This window comes from Neolamprologus brichardi, chromosome 6, assembly GCF_056152115.1.
Source record: "Neolamprologus brichardi isolate AB-2024 chromosome 6, ASM5615211v1, whole genome shotgun sequence".
NCBI lineage: Eukaryota > Metazoa > Chordata > Actinopteri > Cichliformes > Cichlidae > Neolamprologus > Neolamprologus brichardi.
Window position 1 is genome coordinate 13,697,731 of NC_142109.1, and position 26,227 is coordinate 13,723,957.

The 26,227-nt window shown below is 40.1% G+C and overlaps 1 protein-coding gene across 1 annotated transcript; it reads left to right on the top strand.

The window, feature by feature from the left end:
• The first annotated feature begins 604 nt into the window (after positions 1–604).
• Positions 605–25,698, top strand: LOC102786435 (ovochymase-2). Its single transcript, XM_087842410.1, has 25 exons — positions 605–671; positions 4,047–4,177; positions 5,141–5,234; positions 6,738–6,878; positions 7,108–7,205; positions 9,214–9,340; positions 9,736–9,930; positions 10,105–10,320; positions 12,353–12,493; positions 15,219–15,464; positions 15,620–15,805; positions 17,150–17,259; positions 17,501–17,601; positions 18,108–18,385; positions 18,623–18,786; positions 19,286–19,469; positions 19,573–19,791; positions 20,389–20,523; positions 20,665–20,886; positions 20,985–21,167; positions 22,896–23,008; positions 23,091–23,185; positions 23,582–23,871; positions 24,609–24,769; positions 25,324–25,698. Exons 1-25 carry the CDS (start codon positions 605–607, stop codon positions 25,531–25,533), a joined length of 4,107 nt encoding a protein of 1,368 aa, XP_087698536.1. The 3' UTR covers positions 25,534–25,698.
• Positions 25,699–26,227: the final 529 nt, after the last annotated feature.

The following is a 26,227-nucleotide window of genomic DNA, read 5'->3' on the forward strand; positions in this document are numbered from 1 at the left end:
GCCTTACCAGTGTCCAACGTGGTAGCTGTACAGCTCTGATAGCCTCTGCTTCAAGGTTTATTGCTGATTAAAATCTGTTGACAAGCAGGGAATTACATGCTGAGTGTAGTGTGTGGAAGAGCTATAAATTAAACATGCAAGATAATGAATTTTCTGCATGAGAACTCCAGCTTTTTGATTGTGATGACCAGCTGAAATAAAATAATCCTTGCATGCATGTAAATTTCCTTCTTTTTGTCAGAGGTTTTGCCTTTTATCAACTATATCAGTGTTTTTTAAAGATAGAGTCCTAATGACCTGTTGATTGGGGAAGCAGCCACCTCAGTACTCATTAACTTTCTGTTACTGTATTATGTGATACAAATTTATGGCTCTAACATATCTATAGGGCTGGTGTGCTGCAATACCACATCTGACTGAGCTCAAGGTCCATCTGTGGTGTTAAAGTTTAGACATGGTCCTCAATGTGTGGCCAATAAGGGGGTGAATTGTTGGACGAGGCACCGTCTCCTGCACTGCGAGGAAAATGGATGTGGAGAAGGGTCACAGACATTCCCGGGGTATGAGCACCCTGGAAATAGGTCTGATATTTATCTTCGTAGCAATGACCGGTGCCTGCATCGGCCTTGTGGTCATCTACTTTGTTGACAAAGCTGACTCTGAAACAGAAGGTGAGTGTTTACACCCGCTGAAACACACCGTGCTCCCTTTTAATATCAGCATTTCCCTGAGGTGCTTCAAAACGAGAAGCGATATTGTGCTGAGGATTTTCTCAAACCTCTTATATACTTGATTATGTTCTTCTAAAATAAAAATCATAAATAATTTTTTTAACTTAGTCCTTATTTATGATGTAAATTCCAACATTTTTTAGGCAAATTTTGATATTCACAAGTTTGGTGTGCTGACCATGAACGTGTGTGAATGACACATGTTGCATCTCGTAGCTCTTTCTTGAAAACCTCGTGGAGATTTTGCAGAGATTGCTGATACATAATAAAATATCTTTATTGCTGGTAAATAACTGGTCAATAATTGTTCAGTTGTTGATTTGAACAAAGCCAGTATACAGAGACATGCCAAAGTGAATGTACTGAGCTAAAATTCTCAACGCATCTAAAATATCTGAAGTAATTATTGCAAAGTACAAAAATAACCATCATGTATCATCATAATAATGATTTGATTGCATCTGCTGTCTGAACTGATTCTAATATAGCACTTTCCTGCTTGGGCATTCTGCACCTACGTGCTTTCTACCCAACATTGCTTCTCTAACGAACACACTGAGAGCAACTCAAGGTTCTGTATTTGCCTAAAGATACTTCAGCTACTTCACAGGAAGACGTCACCCATTGGGTTTGGACTAATGCTGTTTTTGGAATTTCCTTTTAGGGTACAGCTACATTCAATTTTTAGCCAATAATAGCTAGCTTGGTTAGCTAGCTGCATTCATAAATTGCATGGGCACAATGTAAGAGATGCACATATCATCTAAACACAACAGACTGTACCATACAACAAACCATGATGTTAGTCAGAAAATCCAATAAGATGCTCCAAAATACTTTAACCCCACACAAACACACACACACACACAAACCTGTGAATCAACACAGCCAGGCCTCTAACTCCAGTATATAAGTAGATGACTTATAAGAAAAAAAATTCACCCTACTCAGAGTTGTTATAAGTATCCATAGAGACCAAAACTGTTTTTTATACCAGGCTGTAAATATATTTTTTTAATTCTAAAAAGTCAGACATTTTAAAATGATAGACTACCTCAAGAATCGGGGCGATCGTGGCTCAAGAGTTGGGAGTTCGCCTTGTAATCGGAAGGTTGCCGGTTCAAGCCCCGGCTCCGACAGTCTCGGTCGTTGTGTCCTTGGGCAAGACACTTCACCCGTTGCCTACCGGTGGTGGTCAGAGGCCCCGGTGGCGCCAGTGTCCGGCAGCCTCGCCTCTGTCAGTGCGCCCCAGGGTGGCTACAATGTAGCTTGCCATCACCAGTGTGTGAATGGGTGGATGACTGGATGTGTAAAGCGCTTTGGGGTCCTTAGGGACTAGTAAAGCGCTATACAAATACAGGCCATTTACCATTTACAAGAAGCACAGAGAGGAAGTGGAGCTCCAAACACTTTGGTGTTGGCTTAATTTTTCAACTCTGGAAGTTGCACCTTGGCCCAGACTGAAAAGTATCTCAGCAGTTATTATATTATAAACTATAAAAATATTATTACTAAAGTTTTTTCCCCTTTTTTATATAAACATGCATATAAAACATTTTAAAGCCATTAAATTATTTGTTTTTTACAAATACCTTAAGAACTAATGTCAGGCTCAACTGTACTGAAGCGTAAATATGCAAACAGAGTAAAACCTTCAACTGTGACCAAGTTAACATGCTGAGATCAGCATTTAGGGCAAGGTACAGTCTCACAGTGCACTCTTAGACTGGAGGGCTGGCTGTAAGACTTCCACAGCATTTTCTGTAGCAAATACCGGAGCAGGAAACAGACTCAAGGCAACAGAAAATGTAAGAACCAGTGCTAATAAATTGCTGTTATGGAAATAAAGGTAAGAAAAGCCTACATGAGTTTTTGCTGATGTGAAAAAGTAAACAAGTCATGCAATGGTTTTTACAGGGGCTTTTACTTTCTGATCCCTAAGAAATTAAGCAACACACAAGAAAAGGTGCACAAACAGGAGCTCTCGGTATCGCAAAATGACTGTGTTTAATTTTATTGCATGCATCATCACCACTGCAGCGGTCCTTACTATAATACCATCCACAGACACCATCTCCCCTATTTTTTCAGAGCTCCAGTTTAGCAAAACAATCATTCATTCTGGCCTTAAGCGTGAAAAAAGAAATTCAATAGATAAAAATGGCTGCTTTGTGAAAGCAGACACATTTAAGCTGACTTGTTTTGTCTTTGGAGAATGAACCCTGAATTGTTTGTTGCCTGAGAGGTGTAAAGTGGTGATTATCAGCAGAAACAAATGGATTCTTACGTTACTCATCAGTTGGTGCTTCGCTCCTGAAAAACAGCTGTCAAATAAGTGTGCTGCACGTTTGACTATTTGATCAGGAATTACTGTGTGATTATTATTATTTTCCCCTGATCTTCATCACTTTAACAAATACGTAAATCTCATGAAAAAACTCTGTTACAGATGAGTGTTTCTTTTGCACCACAGAAAAAAAGACGCTGTGACCGAAGCTTCTCTGGCAACATGCACACACAACATTGTGGATGCCACACAGTGTCGTCAATGCTGTCACCAAGGCTTCGACTTTAAAATCACATGCCTTTATAGTGTTTTTTAATAAAAAGAAATTCAAGTGTTTAAGTGTTTGCGCGATCATAAATGGTCATGCCTTTACTGACAACACACTTGAGTCAGCGTGTTGCAAAAATGACTGTCAAATTAAACCCAGCCCGACTGCATACTATACGACATATCATTTTATTTAGAACCAAATACCTGAAAAATAACTTTTCCAGTCCACCTCAGTCATCAAAACACAGAGACAATGACACTAACATACAAATCTGACACATAACAAAACCCTATACAAACTATTAAGCTGAGCAAAAAATTAACTGAAACCTGTTTAATCTAAAGGAGGATTGAATAAAGAAACGGGATTCAGAGTCAAGAAGTGAAAAACCCAAATCCCTGGGTATAAACCCCACAGTCTTTAAGGAAGGATAATTGCTTTAGCAGGTTCCTGGTTTGCTCTGGGTATAAGAGCGCAGCAATCAGCTGTCGCAGTCAGCTCAAAGGCTCCTAATGCTGCAATCTACAAATGAATCCAGGAGCTACAGAGTGCACAGGAAGAGCGTTTTTTTGTTATTGTACAGTGACTGTTGTTGTGATTTGCCTCCATATGAATAAAAATGAAGTGAATAGAATTGAACGGTGTTTTGTTAATTGATGAAGGGTGGCTGTATTTCAAATGGAGATCATATTGCCATGATTTTAAAAAAAGAAAGAAAAAAAAGATGGCTGAGCTTAACCATCTGATGTATTTCCAGGGCTGACCTTAGGGTGTGGGGCTCCTCAAGAGCTGTCTGGAGAGTCGGGCACCTTCACCAGCTCAAACTACCCCAGCAGCTACGACAGTGGCCAAAGCTGCGCTTGGCACATCACCGTGGACCCTGAGAAGGTGACGAGAATCATCATCAGAGCGCTTCCGATCTTCAGCCTCTCTTTAAATTATATCACCAGAAAGTAAAATTAGAAAGAAAATTTAATTATGCATTAAGAAAAGTTGAAAAACAAAGAAGCTGTAAACAAACTCCAACAAGAGTTTAAAATCTAAAAATTTTAATCAATCTTAACAGCTGTAATCCTTTTAATTTACACATTCAAGAAATTACAGTGGCTTATTATGATCAGGTTCAAGCAAAGCAGAGGTGAGTTTTCTCTGTAATAGTGGCTCAGAAAACTCCACAACGCTTCTCTTGAGATGATTTCACGGCTGGTCTTGGTTTTGTAACTCCATCCATAAAAAGGCTTTATCAGAAGTTTTTTTTAAAAAACAAAAAATTATTATAGTATAAAGGGAAAAAAATTCCAGGCTTCTAAGTGTCTGAAATGATTTTCCTGTGAACACCAGTTTCAGCACAGTCACATTATCTCTCTTTTTAGTTCAGATCAAAACCATTTACTCGTGTCTCTATTTCACAGTCTTTAACGGTGCTTCTGTCTGCTGTCTGATCAGCAGAGTTTGTCACATTACTGTTATGGAAACTGTCTTATGTGAGGCCAAGCAGTAGAGGACAGCTGGGATGAGTGCGGTGGCAGCGGTGTGGACAGATGGCTGCCTTGTCTCCTTCATTCTCTTCAGCTTTCCTTCTCAGACCCAGAGGACAAAACAAATCTTTGATCCTTCTTTCTCTGGCAGCACGGCTGCCCTCCTGCATGCCCGACACAGTGGCTGTTATCTATATGCATCTCTATTTCTCTGTATTTGAACACATAAGCGAACATAAAACCTGCTCTCGCACACGTGCTCACGCGCACAGTCAGAATTCACACCGAGCTCTCACGCTCGCCTATCTCTTCAGCAGCGCCTTCTCAGATTCAAAAAAGAAAGATGAAACACTTCTGCGTGTTTGTGTTGCAGGTGATCCATTTGTGGTTTGAGGAGTTTGCCTTGGAGGACACCCAGCTCTGCACAGCAGACTTTATCACACTGCAAGACTCAGTGGGAATCATCGGTAAATATCACACATAAATTCCAGCCTTCTGGCAGGGTGGGGGATAGGAAATTATTTTTAAAAGATTGTGTTCAGTTTCTGGACAGATGGGCATCTGCCCTTTCAAGGCTAAGGGTTTCATCCTTTCACGGGCAGACTCAGCTAGTGAGCTACACACGGTCACGCTGGTTCAGTGCACATTACTCTGCACTAACTCCAACACTGTTTTTAACCACACAGCAGAGTTTATTAGGAAGGAATAATATCATGAACTTGGATTTGGTGTTGCCAGACTAGGGCACAGATTTAAAGAATGGGACTATATTTGGGAAATTAGGTGGACAGGTTGAGTTGAGTTCAGGCAGGAGTCTCTGTGGACTGTGATGTTTGCAGATGACATTGTGATCTGCAATAAGTCCAGGAAGCAGGTGGAAGAGAGGAAGTGCGCACTGGAGAGACATAAGCACGACTGAATACATGTGTGTGAATGAGAAGGAGACAGGAGGAACTGCCGGGCAGAAGGAAAGAGGGAAACTCATAGGGTTTGTGAGACAGAGGAGGATGCTAGGTGTGTCTCGGGTGAGATGGAGGCCTCCCTAAAGGGAGCAGCTGAAAGACAAAGAAGAAGTGAAGTAAAAGAGTAAAGTCAAATATATTTGGCCTTAGGGGAAATTCTGTATTTCATATATATATTTTGACTTTAAAAAAAGTAAAATACATGAAAAAAGATCAAACCTGATGGGGCTGCTAATTGTAAAACCATTTCATCATACAAAGAGTTCAAAGAGGTCTGTAAATGCCACCTCTGTGAAAAAGGGAGATAAGCATATCAAGTGAAAGCACTCAGAGATAAGTGCCACGGATAATTTGATCTGATAATCAAACTCTGGAACTTCTAAACTTGCTAAATGCAACACTGAAAATATTCCAAAACATGATTAATTTGCAAACTACAATTTGTCAAGAAAAAATATGAAAAAATATAGAAATAAAATGCAAAGCTTATTCAAATCAGTGTCCATTGTTCTACTGTAAGTCTTTAACACTACAATAAAGCCCTCATTTATTACATACATATTACATAACTCAATGTCATTTGTTGTGATAAACTGATGCAAAATAAACAGCTTTAAGTTCAGTTCAGTTCAGTTTATTTCAAACATGTGCCTTCGCAATCATTACAAAATATCATTCTATTATTTGTTTGAAAAGGAGTAGGCAGTATATACTTATTTGTCCCTACCCCCTCAAGTCATTCTAATCTGACATCATAATTGTTAATAAGTGCTATTTGTACCTCCCTCTGACACATGCATGTAAAAGACTTTTGATCACTCCAACACGGCACATAAAAGAGACACTCGGACTGAAAGCAATGATTTACCCCTGTTGTGGTCATTCAGGTTTTTTCCCCTTTTTTGTTCACTGTGTGGTCTTGTTGTGCTTGTTTGTGATCATTGTAACTTTAGAGCTGTCTATTACCCCTATAATGAACCAGCTACATCTTATCTGTGATATTTGTAGGTAAATACTGTGGCTACAATAAACCGAACCCAGTGGTGTCGCTGACAAACCAGCTGACGGTCTACTTTGACACCAATGACAGAAAAACAGACCGAGGATTCAAGGCTCATTACAAAGCTGTGGCTCCACAGCTCGCATCAGGTAAGACTATAAGAAATGACTTCATCGAGGAAATAAGCCTGACATAACGTTGGGTCTCTGTCTTACGTTACACGATTGACCTGGAAGGGGAATGTTGTAGGGATGAGTGCAAGGTGAGACGAGGGGTAATAGATGGTCGATCAAAACTGGGGTGGGTAGGTGGAGGGGTGTGCTGTGGGTATCCTTGCGCTATCTGTGAAAATGAAGTGCCCTTCATCCCTGCTGCCAGAAATAGCCGGAGCCGGCGGCTTTCTCCAAGGTGATCAGGGGAATCTGATGACGCCCGGCTTCCCAGAGCAAAACTACCCGAACGGAGCGCTATACCAGGTAGAGCCACACACATGAACTAAAACACACAAACACCAGCTCAGATCCAACAGCATTTCATTAAGACTGAAATTATACATCCTAATACTACTACTACTACTACTACTAATACTAATACTAATACTAATAATAATAATAATAATTTAATTTATATTGTACCATTAAAAACAGTTAAAAATCTAATGCATCGTCACAGGACAAGACAGGAAACAAGTAACCCATAAAAAACTGTATGAAGACATAAAAATGAAACTATATAAGGTGAAGTAATACTGACAGCAGAAGGATATAAAACTGGGAAATAAGGGCAATTAGAAATGAGAAAACAGGCCAATTAAACGCAAATATAACAATCATCAACATATATGAATCATCTGAGGAAGCACCAGTGACCCTTACATGACTGTATCATACTGCAGTATGATACAGCGGCTATAACTGACATTTTTATATCAGATTTCAATTTCCATGCACAGCTGAAGGAGGTCGGTCGTAATAAACCCACTTAGATAATTAGCCTGATTAGCATAAAGAAAAAACAAACGAACCACCCTGCCCGTCTCCAAGGCTCAAAAACACACGTCTAAAATTCAGTAATTAACGTGTTTGTCGGTTTTGTTTGATCCGCACACAAAAAGGAATCTGAAAAATAAAAGTTAACATCATTAGAGAGCTGCTGGAGCACTTACTCAGTAAGTAAGCAGCCAAGCTCCAGCGATTTCCTAAAGCACTGTATCTGACTTTCAAATGCAGTTACAGTGTTCAGATCCAGTGGCAGCGTAAACACAGCTAATTCAGGAAAATTAAAAAGAGCCTTATGCACGTTTGTATGTGCAGAGATTTAGTTGTTTACACACATCTACAAAAATATCTCATTTAGGATATTAAACTGATGTGACCAGATAAGCAACAGAGGTAAACATGTTTAAAACTTTAAAGTCAGACTAATAGGGGGCTTTGAGTTTAACATTTAAACAAGGCAAGTAATTGCAAATAGTAAAAATGTGCTCTTACTGCTTCCTATAAATGCCACTAATGTCTGAAACTGTTGTCTGTTTGAATAGATATATATTATTATATAGGATATAGGTTACGCCTAATTTTGAACATCATTTATGGGCTTTTTGTTTAAAATCTAATCAAAAATAAATCTAATTGCCAAAAGTGGATTGGTAAAGATATATACTCCTAAATATCTCATGTAACATTGACGACAGTGATGTATTAGCATAGACGAGCCTAGACGTTTCCGATTCTCACCCAGATGGCGTTTGTGGTTCTGATCCTTCATTAATGCATCTAAATAAATCAGAGTGTATTCGGATGTGCGGCTTTGCATGCTGGGTTTGGATGTGGAGTCATATGGCATTATTTGGCTGTCACCATGATTTCATCTGGCTGAGCTTGAGCTCGACAGATCACCGTCTGTCCAAACAAGAGCAGAGTCGGTGAGAGAATTATTTATGAGTTACAGTAGCCTATGTTGAAACCACGAGACTAGTAGAAGGAGAACATGAGGAGTGATGCAGATGGCTGCGCTGTGCATTACTGAAACTACATCAAAATGATTTTAAAGGGCAAATATTAAGCCTTTTGTCATTTTCCATCAGTTGAAATGATGGATGCTCATATTAAATATGGTCAGTGTTTAAAAGAATAATGTCAGTGTATTTGCAAGTAAAGCTAGTGTTTCAGACTGCTCTCAACACACTACTTCACACAGTTATTTCTACTCTTGGGCCTGCTGATGTCAATAAGAGGGGATTTCCTTAACATGGTCCTTTCAGGGTCCACCTAAACCTGTTTGCAAGGGGCAGCCAATCAGAATGCAGTTGGCTTAAATGGGGAGTAGTTAAAGTGTCTTGTTTGCAACGAAGTAAATGGTGAAAAGCTACTGTACTATAGTCCAAGAATGATAAATGTGGAGTTGGAAATTAGCATAATAGTCTCTCTTTAAATCCATAGCAGACACAGCCTTTCACACTCTTGCGTTTGCTCTTTGAATCAGTGGAGAATCACAGTGCCTGAAGGTGAAACGGTCCGACTGACATTCACCTCTTTTGACCTGGTCCCTGAAGCCTGTGGAGACTTTGTTCAGGTCTATGATTACAACCACACCAGCCCTCAGTTAGCAGGTAAGCATGGCACAAATTACAAACAAAATCCACAGTTCTTCTTTACATACCAAAATGTTTTCACTCATCAGTAGAGTTTACATCAAAGCTGGATATGTGACTAAGAGGAAAACGGGATGTGTTAAAATGTCAGAGTAGACTGTGGGCTTTGTTCAACATTAACAATGTCAACTTTGTAGGGCCATGAATAAAAGATGAGCTCAATTAAAAGTTTGAGAAGCTGTACAATTGGCCAAGTTTCTCGAGTCTATTTTAATCTTAATGAATTTAAATCTGTCTCCATCTGACTTCACTTCTCAAGCAACACGTAGCAGCTACCATTGTCAAAGCTGTTGTTCTTACACAAGGCTGCGTAAGTGTCTATCGCTTTGTCACAGATGTGTAATCCATCACAGGTAAATTATGTGGCGGAACCATGCCGAAGCCGCTGGAAATCAGCAGCAACACGATGGTGGTCCGCTTCAAATCTGACAACAGTCTGACTTCAAAAGGATTCAGTGCAACGTACACAAAGTCCAGCCTTCCTCCTGTTGTTACCACCACCACGACCGCACACCCCACACAAACCTTTCCACCTACCACAACTTCAGGTAAGCACCCTCTCCAAAGCTTGACACCCCCCCCCCCCCCCCCCCTTCATGGGGAAGTTGTGCATTAAAGCAAACTGATTATACTGAATTGACAATAAGCGGTGCTCAAAAATCACAGATTTTAACATTAGCAAAACAAGAAAGGAGTATTACCAAGTGCTGGTTTCGCTACAGGACCTGGTGGCCCAGTAATCCTTGATGGACGTAAAGGAGTTCTTCAGTCATCAGGTTTCCCAAATCCATATCCTGCCCATTTAAATAATTCCTGGGAGATATCTGTGTCCAAAGGATTCATGGTTAAGTTACAGATCACTGACTTGGCCATCACAGGACAGACTGGAATGTGCAAGGAGGACAAACTGATCATCTCAGACAAATACAGCACTCTAGGTGAGCCATTACTTCTATTTTATTCTTGCATTATCTTGGTTGACTACATGCTGCATGCTTTTCTTTTTTTTTGCAATTTAGCTCGGTTGACCTGGGAGAGAAGTGTGAGGCCGCTGGCTTGTGTTTATTGCAGACGCTCTGCTGCGTCTGTAAATCTGTTGATTAGGAGTTGGGTCGCACAGAGAACAGCAAACTATAAATTACCTCTCATTATTCACTTCAGGGGCTGCAGTGAGGCTGATACAGCTTTATCTATTGCTCAGTACTCAAGGACTAAAGCACTGAGATGCACTCTTTCCGTGAAACACTCACAGATAAGCAAATGGTGTTTTAGTGGGGCATACTTTTAGATTAGGGCATATGTTTCTGTGCACAAAACACAAAGGAAAAATAACAATTAGAAATATGACAAAAGTCCTTGTGTTCTTTACGCCCAAAAGCAGGATGTTGTGAAAGATTCATTAACTTCTAAAATAATTTCAAGGAGGACTGTATCAAAATACTGTTTTTTGACTGTGCTTCAGCATTTCACTTTCTTGCTATTTTCTAATGGTCACAAATTAGTATAATTTGTATATTAGTATATTTATGTTTAAGTGTCCAACACAGCTGATTCAAATGGCTAAATGACCTCCTCATCATGTCCTGAAGTTCCCCAGAGGCTTGGTAACAAACTAATCATGCGATTCAGGTGTGTTGACCCAGGGTGATAGAGGAGAACAGCCTCCTTCCCTCAGCCAGCACACTGAAGATGGGTCGTGGATGGGTTTTCCAGCATGACAATGACCCAAATCAGATCGCCAAGGCAACAAAGGAGTGGCTAAAGAAGAAGCACATTAAGGACATGGAGTCGTCTACCTAGAGCTCAGTCCTATAGAAATTCTTGTGTTAACAAGTGGCAGTCAAGAAAGCTAAAGGATTTAGAACAGAGATGTTTGAAAACCTGGTGAAAGATTACAATAAATGCCTTACCACTGTGCTTGTCAACAAGGATTATTCAACCTCACAGGAGTGAGCATGTTGTGCTTGGGATTCAAATAATTCCACTCAATGACACGCAAATCAATTAATAACTTTTGGTTATTCTGTCTCCCTTCATGAAAATGAAATTACAATCAAAAGTAGAGACTTTTTGTTTGTTTATAAGTGAGTAATGTCACTAATTCAGCAGGGGATCAAATAAATCAGCTCATGTAGTCCATGTGAAGTACCTTTGGTTTAAAGATAAAGTGTCTAGTGTGAATTGTTCATAAGTCATCGTGCTCACAATATGTATCTATGGAGTTGCAGTCAGAGTAATTAACACAACGTCCTCCACACCATGCATCATGTTAGCGGCACATCATGCGGTCCTGAGATTTTCATTCACAGCCATCAGTAGGGTTGTTAGAGAATGATCTCAAACAGATGCCTTGTTGATTGCAAAGGTCAGAGAAGAACAACACGACAGATTTGAGGTAATAAAAAGACTCTGAAAGCTCATCAGTGAACTACAGGAGCATACGACAGCGGAAGGTAAGAAAAACATTGCCAGGCTTGAATACTTTATTTCTGCTGTGATATTCAGCTGGTGGTGTCAGATTTTCATCCTGAATTATGTCATGAGTTCAAGCTCGTGGTGATATACTCTTGGCATACTTCGTCCCTCATTGACCATGCCTCTGTATGACCACTGTATATGGATCTATTAATAACACGCCGTGTCACAAAGCACATACCATCTTGGACTGGATTCTTGCATGCGATTCACTTGACTCAGATGGCCTCCGCAGTCACTAGCTGAGCAACAGCAAGTGCATGGTTCTGTCACGTCAATATGGCAGTCCTGTAATCCAAGTCAGATGTTCCTAATAATGTGGCATGTGTATCTGCCAATAATGTATGCTGATTTTTTGAACTTAGTGAAGGGTTCGTCTTAATTTGCAACATGTTTTGCTCATTAGAAGCTGATGTTACTGTCTCTCTCTCCTCTGCTTTGTTTCATTCTCTCATACCTTCCCTTTTTCCTCTGTCCTTCCTCTCGCTGATCCAGGTACACACTGTGGCTACATCCTTCCCCCAGTGGTGGTCAGCGCCAGTGACACGATATCTGTGACCTTCCAGTCTGACAGTCGCCTCACAGACCGCGGATTCTCTGCCAAGTGGGAGGCTGTGTACCCTGAGGATATCACAGGTACTGAGCGCTGATGAACACACTCGCAGGAGTGCAAAACACACACGCAAATACACACACACACAAACGCAAACACACAGGAGCACCTCCACACCTGAGGCACATAATGCTGTAGCAGTACAGCATCTCATTTAGACAGAACATAAAATCCTTCCTCCTCTGTCACATATTTACAGTGGATATAAAAAGTCTACACTCCCCTGTAAAAATGCCAGGCTTTTGTTATTAAAAATAAATCGTGTCAAGGATTTTTTACACCTTCAGTGTGATCCATAACCCATAAAATTCCATTCAAAAACACATTTATACCTTTTAATTTGTTTAAACTTACAATAGCCTGGTTGCATAAACATTCACAAAGTTAATTAATGCTTGCTTGAAGCACCTCTTGCTTTTTAGGTAGGCGTCTATCACCATGATACATCGCAACTTGGCAATATTTGCCCCCACTCCAAATCTGTCCAAGTACGAGAGTATCTCTTGTGCACGGTCCTCCTCAACTCATCCCACAGATTTTCACCTGAGTTCAGGTCTGGGTTCTGGCTTTGCTGTTACAAAACTTTAATGTTCTTTGATGTTCTTCTGGTGAAGCCAGTCTTTCTGTTGTATGCTTTGGGTCATTGCTGTGCTGAAAGGCAAAACCCTTCTTCATCTTCATCTGTCTAACCTGAAGATTTGTATCAAAACTGACAAATATCTGAAACGGTTTGTAATTCCCTTCACCTTGCATAAAGCTCCGGCTGAAGAAAAAACAGCTCCAAAGCATGATGCTACCACTACCATGCTTTACTCACGTGCAGTGCTGTTTTTGTGCCTTTTGGAATTAGAGGAGAAATATAGTTGTTGCATAACAGCCCGTTCTCACTCCCGAGGCGTAACATGCCGATGTTTTGTCACGGCCCGCGGCGTTCCTGAGGTTCTTATGGTACGCGGCGGGTTAAGGCTGAAATCCAGTGCAATGACGCTCCCGCGGTAATAGACGTTCCAGCCTTGTATTCCAGCACTAAACCTAACCTTATCCCTAGCCCTAACCATAACCTTTTTCCTGACCTTAACCAAGACTTTAATTATGTTAAATAGCTTGTTTCTAAGCGATTTGAAGAAAAAGAGCGAACATGTGTAGATTGAGTCCATAGGGTTCTCATATTTCCTCATTTTTCCGAGGTGGGTAGCCGAAAACGTAATATGTTGACGATTTGTCACCTAGCGTAAAATGTTACGCTTTGGGAGTGAGAACGTGTTGTGCATAAATAGGGAGAGCTCTATCAAAGCGCAGGAGTGCATAGTGACAAGCATCCAAAGAAAATGATAAAACTCCTTTCTTTGTTTTAATCACAGTTATGAAGCTCGAGAAGAATTTGCAGCTGCACATCTGGTGAAGAAAAAGTTAAAGCACCAATCACGCAGTGTAAAAATATAACACAAAAACTCGCGCTGTCTACTTGAATAAAACACATAAAGGTTATCAGCACGCTTCAGTGCTGTGTCAAAAATTAGTTTGGTAAATATACTGAATTATTAATATGTTTTAATGGATGTTTTAGCCATCATCATGTAAGCTGTGCAGTGAAGGTGAATGTTTTAAACTGTCCATCATATTAAATTGTTTATGAAAAATGAAAAATGAAAAGTTTAAAATAAATTCAAAATAATCAAAGAAGTTAAAAATGCTTCCAAGTTATACTTAACAGTGTTGGTCAAGTTACTTGAAAAAGTAATCAGTAACTAATTACTGATTACTTCCCCAAAAAAGTAATTCCATTACTTTACTGACTACTTATTTTCAAAAGTAATTACTTAGTTACTTAGTTACTTAGTTACTTTTTAAAAACACGATTTACAACCTGAATAGGTAATTAAGCGATAGATCTGTCAGCCCAATTCTACTTTTTCTGCATAATCCATCATACAAAATGTAATCAAATGGAAAAGTCTCTTTTTTTAAAACTTGTTTTATCAGTTTTAATCTTTTAACTTTATGCATCAAGCAAAAATTAAATTATATGCACCATTCTCTGACTTGAAGAAATTAGTATAACATTTAAACCTATTTTCTGCACATTCCAGCACATAAAATAAAATATTTTTTGTGTTTACACTCAGTTTTTCAAATAGATGCAAGTAAAACACAGCAGAAAATAAATAAAGTCAAAGACTAGCGGTCCTGTTGCTCTATTTTCACCTGTAAAGCAGGAGTGAGGTAGGCGGAGGTTTACCCTGGTGCAGGTGTGCCGCGGCGGTCAGTTGAAGAATCCACGAGTTTCTCTGTGAATTTCCCATTAAGTTGTTGCGCACTCGGAGCTTGTTTAGGGTGTTTTTCGGTGTAAAAAGAAGTTTTCTTCCCACGCACAATGGATGCTAATGTTTTTGTCACTTTTTATGGAATCAAACTCAAAGTAAGATCAGTACTTCCACGGTTTAAACGCTCATACTCTCTCCTGCACTCAATATATGATCCATTGTTGATCTGCACACAGCTGTTGCCATGAACGTCGCACTCGCTTACGTCACTGTCATGAGACATTCTCACAAAAAAATCATGGTTTTAGTAACGCAGTAATTACCGTTTTTGCAATAGTAATCCCTTACTTTACTCGTTACTTGAAAAAAGTATATGCCCATCTCTGATACTTAATGCAACGGAGTAAATAGCCAGTTACATTCAGTACTATGTTTCATAGTAGGCTCTCATGCAGTTTTCTATCATTTCCCCTGTCTGTTTCAGAAATCCTGGGTTGTGGCTTTTCTTCAAAGGAGGAAACCGGAGTTATCAAGTCCCAGGACTGGCCCATGAATTACAAGGCCAACACCGAGTGCATGTGGAACATCAAGGTGCCTTCGGGGAAAAAAATCACGCTGACATTCACCCATTTTGACCTCGAAGCAAAAGATGCCCTAACGTCCACATGCTATGATAACATAATGGTCTATGACATCAATGGTCTGACTTCTGCACTGATTCAAAGCTATGGTAAGCAGGTTTTTACAGCTGCCAATGTCTGTTCCCCAAATAATTTGTACCTGCAGAGCGAAAGTAACTGAAAGTCCTGCTTCAGTTAATTGAAGAAGCTTTTTTGTGTCACTTTGGAACTGTGGACAAACTTTTTTTGTCATCAATCCTTTCAGGTCAGTTTTGTGGAACTACGCTGCCTGATCCCATCCAGACAAACGGCAACAGGCTGCTGATTCGTTTCCATACAGACTTGCTTACTGAAGCTAAAGGTTTCAGGGCCTATTGGACAACAAACCCCAGCCTGCCTGCTCCAACTGAGCCACCTGTTCAGCCCAATCCCTGGGACAACATCATCATAGGTGGAGTATCTGCTCCAGCCCCACACAGTTTATTACAAGCACCTAGACTGCATAGGTGAAGCTGCATCGATCCACACTTTTCTACGAAAATAAATCGACTGATCTGTTGAACTCATAAACAATCTGTTTATTTCCATCAGTTATACAAGGCCTGTTGTGGTGCACTGTTTTAGATTTCCAGTTCGCTAGGTTCAGGTTCACATTTGTTCCCTGTAGCATTAGACGGCTCAAAGGTCTTTCAATAGAATATAGTGTCGACTGTGTGCGCAAAGAAGCATTTCTTTGCTAATAAATTAGCAATGACAACCTTAAAAGGCAGTAATATATCAGATGTCACGTTGTCAGCGTGTCACACTGAATCCGAGTAGCAAAACAATAAATTAGTGCGCTGCATTTAACATCGCTGTTAAACACTGCTGCAAGTACTGAAACAGTCAGGCAGCATTTGCCATAATTAGGGACAGTGGAGCTCTGCACGGATTGAAATAAAGGACCTGCAATTTGTCACAGCACGGCTTCAATACCTGCAGCTATTTTATAAAATCGATCACTCTGTTTAGTATTTCTTAATCTTAACTAACACACTTTCAGCTGGGCAGTAGTTCCCACTAGCCAATTAAACTGACCCCCAGATAAGAGTTTCACACAGCTGCTGCACAGACACATTTCACGCATTCATCTGATTCATGATTTCTACTTATTCTTTCTTCACACCCTCTTTACTGTCTCCCAGATGTGCAGTACAGCAAGGTGATTTGATGTGCCGACTTTTCCTACTAACTTGCCGGTTGTCACCTGATTTCCATTCTTCAATTGCCAATGAGCCCCAGGTGGCGCAGGGCCCTGCCAAACCGATAGCTGAAAATAGTTTTATAGATGGGCTCCACTGTCTAGGAGATTTTACTCATTTAGGCTCTTGCAGGGTCGCCCTGTGAATAGAGTGACGCAAGTAAAATGAGTACAAAGGAAGAAAATGTGTGATAAGAGTGACTGGGACAGTTTAGTGGGAAGTCTGTAGATTAATAAATTTATATCTTCACGCATGTCCATGTTGTGACATCAATTAGCTGAATTTTGCCGCAGGAGCATGGTATTATTTTTGAATGAAGATAAAGACATTGCAGTATGTGTGCATATTACTAAAAGCCAGAATCATTAGGACACAGTTTAAACCTGATACAACTGGAAAATTATTTAAAAAAAACACAAGTCTGTTAGCTGCTGATACGTGCCGTCTATTCAGGTTTTATTTACACAGGCACAGATTTGTTTGTGTAGCCTGTACAGTGCACAAACAAATCATTTCTCGAGAGACTCTGTACATGTGGGTGTTTGCCTTTCCAGACTGGCCAAGCACATGTGGGAAACCAGCCATTCCTCCTGCTGTTGTGTCACGCATTGTGAATGGCGAGCCAGCCACACCGCACTCCTGGCCCTGGCAAGTGTCCATGCAGGTGAGAATCTCCATGTGCCAGTGAGGAAAATTCACAGAAAGATGAAAACAAACGGTGTCGAAAAGCCTCACGAGTACATAACCTGTGCAGTTACAGTTTCCTCACAATATGATATCCGTGTCCTTTTCTGTATCCTATATTAATTTTCTGATTGACTGTACAGATCTGAACCCAATGCTGTTCATCACATTTAATCATCATCATCATCCTGTTTAGTGAGTTTCTTCTCTGCTTGTTTCAGGTCTGGCCGACCAGTCAGCCAGAACCCACATTCTCCCATACCTGCGGTGGTACTCTTATTCATAAGAACTGGGTACTTACAGCAGCTCACTGCTTTATAAGGTACATGTTCAGTTTCCTCATCAATAAATACATGTACTATTTCTAGTAATGTGTTCCAAAAAAAAAAAAAAAAAGTTTTTCAAGTCTTTCAGTTACAAAGAAATGACATTTAAGTCTGGCTTTTATTGGCTTTTATTTCTGCAAAAGTTTTCCTAAACTTTCTAGAAGCCCATTTGTGTAATCTCAGGAGGCAGTTATCAGTGTGTGTGTGTGTGTGTGTGTGTGTGTGTGTGTGCACTGTTACCTCGGGCTTATTACAGTGTGGGAACAATGCCTTGTTAGAAATGCCTCAACGCTTTGGCTAATAGGCTACAGTGTTCTTTAGAAATAGAGGTGCTGGTGCACCATGGAGCCTTTCGAGTATACATATATATGATAGATACATTTTTGTGGAACTAGAAATCCCACAATCCAAACAGATACAGCTTTATGTCACACAGTGCACTGACAGTGACAGGTACAGTGTAAAGCATTAGCATTAGTTCATCTGCTCATTTCCCGCCTAGATACGCTGATGAGCTGGAGCGTTGGCGCATGTGCCTCGGCAAACACAACTTGACCTACACGGAGCCGAGTGAGCGATGCTTCGGCATATCTGGTATCTATCGCCACGAGGGCTTCAAGTACCCCACAGTGCCCTCGGTGGAGTTTGACATTGCCTTGGTCAGACTGGATGGAGAGGTGACACCCACTGATGAGATATCATTTGCTTGCCTTCCATCTGAAGAGGAAGCCCTACCTGAGGGAAAGAAGTGCTACGCCACCGGCTGGGGAGATGAAACTGGTGCTGTTTTTGTCTTGTCATGTTCATTAGCAGCCTCTGATAAAATAATTGTAGCCTGATGTTTCAGAGCTGTGTTAAAGTGATATTTATTTACAAAGAACTAGAACTGCATCACCTCAGAATTGTATATTTAGCATGCCCTCTGCTGGATTTAATGTGTAAATGCCTCTTTTTTAATGTTCCTGCATCAATCTCGAGGCTTCTGTAACAATTGAAATGCGTCTGTGTGTTTATCAGGTGATTCAATTAACCCTAAAGCTGCAGAAGCACTCAACCAGGTCGCCTTGCCTGTGGTGCCTTATGACACCTGTAACAGGATGGATTACTGGTGGTTCCAGGTCAAGACCTCCATGATCTGCTGTGGTTATACCCTGCCTGATGAGCTCAAGTCTGTTTGTCAGGTAAAAGAAGAACTATATGAGGAGCTATATTGCGGCCATAAATTGAGGTTTATCTTAACAGTAAACTGGTCTGGTCCGATAACGCTTAATTTCTGTACAAGAAGGGCTAAAGACTCCATCTGTTGGGCAGGCTGATGTCTTTTGGTCAGCATGGCAGCACAGAGAGAAACTGGAAACTACTTAATGGACTGGGGAAGAGGGCCAGCTCTTTCCAGTTCAGTCCCCTAGACTCCATAGATGAGGTGGGTGAGAGGAGGATGTTAGCCAAGCTAATGTCCATTACAGACAACACCTCTCACCTCTCAACATCCTCTCACTCAGGATAAATAACTTTGGATTTAACTACTCTTGGTAGTGTGGCTTTAATTTCACTTTCCCTTCTGACTCTTGTCAGGTTCTAACAGGTGAATTTCCCCAGTGTGGGACTAAATAAAGTTATCAAATCTTTTAAAAGAACAACAAAACCACCTTAGTGTTTTAATGTTCTGACTCTTGACAGGGGGATTCAGGGGGACCCCTGGTTTGCCAGGATAAAATTGGCGATCCATGGGAAGTTCATGGCATAACTAGCTTTGGCCCTATTGGATGCATTATGAATAAGAAGCCTTCTGTGTTCACCCGCTCTTCTGCCTACATCCCGTGGATAACAAATGTCATCCGCCGAGACCTCTACAATGAGCACAGTATGAATCCAGCTCTTTAAACATACTTTGTTTCCCCACTGTGACAATATGTGACAAAGTCAAAGCATAATGCCAGTTTTCTCTCTCTGTCTTCTCTATGTAGCATCAGGCTGTGGGGGACCAAAGGAGTTGACTGGTACTGGTGGCACTCTGTCCTCTATGGGTTACCCTGGCACCTACAGCAACACAGCCCAGTGCCAGTGGAATATTCAAGTGCCTGAAGGCAAATTGGTTCACCTCCATTTCCACAGTTTCTCTCTGGAGGAGAGTGATTTGTGCCTAAATGACAAAGTCAGACTCTCAGACAAAACAGGAAGTCTGGGTATGTGAGGATCTGCCTTCTTTCCATGTTAGACACCAGCGCAGACATTTCAGCACAGTCAGTGCAGCGTCTTGTTGTTGTGACACAATGACAATGAATGTCTAAAGTTTGATCATTTGTGATGTCAGGATAAAACCTAAAATTTGTCAGGCTAAAAAAAATTGAACATCTGCATAGCATGCATGGCAACCAGAAGCCCAAAGTAGACAAATAAATCTCTACACAAGTAAAAATACCTACAGACCGGTAACAAATAAAAGAAAAACCTTTGACCCCCACAAGGAGCTTTCACTTCCAGAATGAACTGGTACAAGCACCTTACTCAGTTATATAACCACCATGTGCTAAAGAACCATGGCATTAAACAGACTGGTACAAGCACCTTACTGAGATAGAATATATACTCTAGTAACCCTTTTTTACTGTGCAGTAAAGTGCCATTAATCAGTTTGCCAGGCGTAGCACTGAACAGATAGTGGTGTCACATGTGATCAGCCCTAAATGTCTCAAACACATATCTGCAGTTTTTGGGGGTAATTTTTATTATGAAATGAACTCCTAGGACAGAGCTTCTAACACATTTTCATATTACCTCAGGTACCCACTGCAGTCACGTGCCTCCTGCAGACATGGTGAGTGATGGGAATACGCTTCACATCAGTTTCTCCTCCAACGACAAAGTGGTTGACTCGGGCTTCACTGCCACCTGGAGGGCAGTAGACCCAACAGAAGGTAAGATAACATAAGACTGCGAGGGAAAATGTAAAAATGTAAAGCATTAAATATCTAATTTTCATAATATTTTTAAATCTTCTCCTTTCCTCTTTTCAAACTCTATTCCCTTCCCTCCTGTTTCTTCTTGTTGTACTTCAGTTCCATGTGGAGGGACTTTCAGCAGTGATCAGGGTGAAATTACTTCTCCTAACTGGCCCAATGACTACCAAGCCCAGACTGTCTGCACGTGGCACATCAACGTTCCTTCATCAAGAAGTATTCATGTAGCCTTCACTCACTTTGAGCTGCAAGCTGTAAACCTGTTAGGAAATTGTGTGGACTATGTGGAGGTCATCAATGGTGAAACGATGGCATCACTCGGTGGGTCTCCGAACTTTAAATACCGTCCACAATTTATGTCTCAGGTCACATAACGCACAATGGTGGAAAACTATGATTCATTCTCCTCTATTCTGCAGGTCGATTCTGCGGCTTTGCCCCTCCACCCCTCATCAACATCCCTAGTAACACAGTCGTCATTCGCTTCCTTAGTAACGGAGCCAGCCAAGAGAAGGGTTTCCGTGGTTACTGGACTACTGACACCAGTATCTTCCCAACTCTACCACCTCTCCCTAGTAATCCATGGGACAACATCACCATCAGTGAGTGTAGACATACACTGTAAAAAAACTGCTATAAAGATACTTTAAAGGTACAGTCAGCCATAGTTTTTTAGGTTATTTAATTTTAAAAAACTACTTTACTCATAGATTTACATTTATTAGTCTGTAATTGCATTTTGCAACAATTAATGCATTGTCATAAATTTTGAATTTACCATTAAAAATACATAGAGTGTTAATTGGTTTGTTTGGAAGCTACCATGTTGCCCCACCAATAACGGCCGAGACAGATCGTCTTTAAAGCTAATGTCGTATATGTATAGGGTTAGATACTAGCCGCATAGTAATACACCACAGTCAGAGAAGAAAGGAACTTGTACCCCTTTATGTGAAATTGAGGCAAATTTTATTTATATCTTAAGATATGAAGGATCTGAGAATGGGCCCTCTTCACCAAAGAAGAAAAAAAAACACTAAGGAAAGACATATTACCAGCTACTTAATAAAATGTCCTCCTAACATCAAGGCTCACCTCCTAAACTGAAGTCAAGGCTCTAACACCTGAATTGTGCATAAACATGCTCATTTTTTCTTGATGTTATTGCAATTATTTATTGTCAGCAGATTAGACATGCAGCAGTCTCTGGACAGCCAACAAGAGCTAGCTAGACAACAGCTAGTTATAAGCTAACATTATACCAGCTAATGTTAGGCTTGAGTATCCTAAAAATCACACTTTTACTTAAACATTTTAATTACATTATCACATTGTATGAGAGGTTTTTTTTATATATATGTATTTAGTCCAAGAAATATAAGATCCACTTCATAGAAAGTTTTACTAACAGTATGTAGCATTAGCTAACAAAGGCTAACAGCAGCTAAGCTAAGCTGTTTTTGTCTTTGTTAGTAGCTAACAAAGACAAAAACAGCAGTGCTTACTGACAGAAAAGTTCAGGATATCCTGAAGAAAGTCACTTCAGTATCGCTGAGTTTCACTTTCTTATTTATTTATATCAGACTCTTTTCACAAAGTTTGACAGCCTCATCCAGCGTAAACAGATATGGATTGAATGGCAGCCACTGTAGCTAGGATTATGCACTTGAATTGAGAGTTAACTGCAACCTGAGTTTTTGCATACTGTAATGTTACATTTGTGATGTTCTTTGCAAATACAGGCAAATTCTGTAAATACTGATACTGAACCTACTGAAAATTTCTTCCCAATTTATTTGTGTATTTGGTGCAAATATAAATGAACACAAATGTTTCAAGTTCAAATTTTAAATCACTAATTTACAAGTTGTAATTTCAGTTTACAGACTAAACATTGTGGTGTTAAGGTTTAGACCTGCAAGGTTTGGCATCACTTTGAACTCCTGCCGCTGTCAATCACATCTGCCTAGTTCACCTTCAGAGTGGTTGTTGGTCCAATGTTGAAAACAGCAGCAGTTTTATACCTGTCTGGCACAAGGAGTTGGAATTGTGACACAGCTGATATCCTTTCATAGTTCACCAAAATACAGAGACTGACACAAGTCTCTGGGTGTTGGGGCACGCAGTTATATTTTACAGGTAAAAACAATATAATGGTAACCAAGCTGACAGTATTACACTGTATTGCTTAAATTTACTGTATCTATCTACTGTATCTATCTTTTACTGTAAGAAAAACTGATGTTTTTCTCATTTATTCTTTACTTAAAATATCTTTACTGTATGACTGGTATAGATATTATAATAAATGGTGCACTTTCTTTTCCCAGTCTGGCCAGAAAATTGTGGAAACCCAGAGGTGAAACCTAGCACAGCCACTGTGAGAGTTGTAAATGGTGTAGAGGCGATCCCCCACTCCTGGCCCTGGCAAGTCTCTATGCAGGTACTGTCAGCTCCCGTTCTGCATGACAGTCAGTGACAGAGCAGATCTTTTCTTCTATAAATATTCATGTCTCTCTTTTTAGGCTTCACCGTTCTCTCCTATACCTTATATGCATGGCTGTGGAGGCTCTTTGATTCATGAAGAATGGATCCTGACTGCTGCTCACTGTTTCATGTTGTAAGATATAACTACAAAACTATTTAAATTATAGGAATTTAAATAGCACACAGTTTTTGAAAGTGATTATACCTGATAAATCTGAAGTTACAATTCATCAAATGAAAGTGTAAAGAAATGGGAGATATCACCTGAATCTGTATCTTCCCTCAGCTTTAAAGCTCTCGTTATGAGTTTAACCCTTACATACAGTTATGTGAGCTTTGTTCATACAAAAGCTAAAGTTAGGAACTAGCTGGAGTAATCAGTACAGATCAATCTGTAGAAATCAGACGAAACTGTAGAGACCTTTTAGATTCAATCATTAGTAAAGTCAGCAAAAGCTAAAAGAGAAGCTGAAGAAAAAATAAAAACCTGTTCTGTCTCCTTCACATTTATCTTTCACTTGATTTCCAGCCCACTGAATGTACCCTCCTTCTGGCGCATGTGCCTGGGGAAGCACCACATGAACTCCTCCATGGACATTCCCTCAGCTGAGGAATGCTACAAGGTGGATACCATCATTCGCCACAAAGGATTTGTCTACGAGCAGGATCCCAATGACATCACCAACGACATAGCCCTGGTTCACTTGGCCAAACCTGTCAATATGATAAGAGAGATCAGCCCCATCTGCTTGCCGAAACCCGGGGTCGTGATGCCTGCTGGGACGCCGTGCTTTGTCACCGGCTGGGGAGACGAGAAGGGTAAAAACAGTCATGCATTTCCAACCCTCCTTCGGTCTGTACTTGTACTATAAAATTAGGAACATCCTGTCTCAGTGATGCTGAGAAACTAGTCATAAAAAACACAACAGAAAGAAAAGAAAGAAATAACAACTTTCAATTGTCCAATTACTTTTGAGCCTCTGAAAATATGGGACAACTTATAAAAGTGGCTGTAGTTAATAAACAGTTAATGCAATACTTTTGTTAAACCCCTGGAATTAAAGCTGAACGTTTACAGTTCAATTACATCTTGATTGTTTGATTTTAAATGCACTCTGATGGTCTAAAAAAGCCAATACTACACTAAATTGAGTCTCTGCCCAGAAACGTCAGGCTGGATCAGTGACCCTGAGCTATTCTTACTTATGCTGCTATAGGCTCAGGCTGCTGAGGACTTCCTATTTAATTTCCAATCCCCACTATTACTGCATGTGATTAACTTTTGTCTACTTTCTTCTGTATTAATTTTTTATGATGTTTGTTGTTCCTAGTCTCTGTATGATCCTGTTTCCTCATTCTATCTTGCTCATTACTGCCTCCCTGAGCCTGGTTCAGCTGGAGGTCCCCTGCTGTTAAAACAAGGGGGTACATGACTTTAGATGACTTTAGATTTAGTGATACAATATGTAAAACAAAATTATTACTGTAAACATTTTTGTGTTATTTTCTGAAATTTCTATGATGTAAAGATTTTAATTTGTTCTTCTTATATTTAGGTAACCTGTTCCCCAAAGTGGCCGAGAAGCTTAATCAGGCAGCGCTGCCTGTTATCGACTTCGAAACCTGCAGTAAGCCTGCTTACTGGTGGGACACCCTCAGGCCCTCCATGATCTGTGCCGGCTACGAGTCCCCAGATGAGCTCAAGTCAGCCTGTCAGGTTTGATGACACATTTAGAAAATAGTATTTGCTTGAATTAAGGATGCACTGACGTCTGGACAATATATCGATGCATCCATCATCTAAGTGGACAGACTGAAAGTTGTTAGGAGGCGATGAGACTGTTGTTCATTGTTTAAATTCCTTCCGAGTTATTTAAAAACATTACGTAAGTGTGCCGGCCTCTCTTCGTCTTTTATGCAGCTCCCTGAAAACGGTTTTGTTTGCGGTCATTCAGCCTTGATCTCAATGGCTGCTGTCCAGTTTGCAGGCGTAATTAGACAGAAGAACACAGAAACATTATTCGCCAGCGTTAATGAGCAGCTGCTAGAAATGCAACAATGTGAAAAATGGGATGTTTTACATTTCAGGAGCTTCATAAAGCACGATTCTGACATTTGCCTAATGAATACTTTGTCAGGCTGTTAATAAAGACTGACTTCTACAAATTCAAGGTCACGGAGACGATTTACAGCAGCTGCCAAAATCTAATGTTCTGCAGTGCATCATAAGTAGATCTTTGCTGATTTCTTTGTCCTGCTGTCTCCTGGTAGGGTGACTCCGGCGGTCCCCTTGCCTGCACAGCTGCCACTGCTGCTGGAGGAACAAATACAATCTGGGAGGTGCACGGCATCGTCAGCTTTGGAGCTCAGGGCTGCATCAGAGACAAGAAACCATCAGTGTTTACCCGCGTTTCCGCCTTTAGTGACTGGATCGACAGCAACATCAAGAAGTATATTTATGAAAGCGGAAAAGCTTTGTAAAGCTGACATCTTTAGGTAGAGATTATTCCATGTTTAGATTTATTTTTTTCTCTTTAAAACCCCCTGAATGTAACAAATGCTGACCAGCAGCACCAACCTACAAGGTTGCCTTGCGTCCCGTAAAATAATTTAGTAAATAACATATTGCTTGTACGTTTCTACATATTAAACACTGCTGAACATTTTAAGCAAATTATATTTAAGCAAATATTTGTAAAATAATTTGTAAAATAATGAATAAATATATCATGTATAAATAAAAAATACATATCTATAAAGCTTGCAGTTACTGTTTCCTTTTACTTTATAGTTTTGTGGTCAAAATGAATATTTTAACTGTAATAAAAAGTGTAGTGTTAAAAAAAATCAAGGTTAATAACAATTAATGGTCATTTGATATAACTTAATTTGCCAGCCACTGTCTTGTTGTATTTTAATGTCTCTCTGACCAGCTGTTTATCTGTTATATTCAGTCCACAACCATACGTAAAAAAAAAAAAAAGAAGGACCTCAAAGAACAAAAAAATAAAAGGTTGGTTTAAATTTTAGATGCTGCAAATAATAGACCTTTACAAAAATCACCATTGGTTTGATAAAACGACATGAGGCTCTGAAGCCGTTTCCTGTTTTTGCGTGCACTTTAAAACAGCGTCGAGTAAAACATTACTTCATTTCTCTTCCAGTCACTGATTAG

Bases quoted from the DNA above. Each gene is read 5' to 3' on its own strand.
- LOC102786435 (XM_087842410.1), top strand. From the start codon at position 605: ATGACCGGTGCCTGCATCGGCCTTGTGGTCATCTACTTTGTTGACAAA. The intron at 15,465-15,619 runs GTAAGCAGGTTT...CAATCCTTTCAG, and splicing joins TGCACTGATTCAAAGCTATG to GTCAGTTTTGTGGAACTACG. The intron at 24,770-25,323 runs GTTTGATGACAC...GTCTCCTGGTAG, and splicing joins AGCTCAAGTCAGCCTGTCAG to GGTGACTCCGGCGGTCCCCT.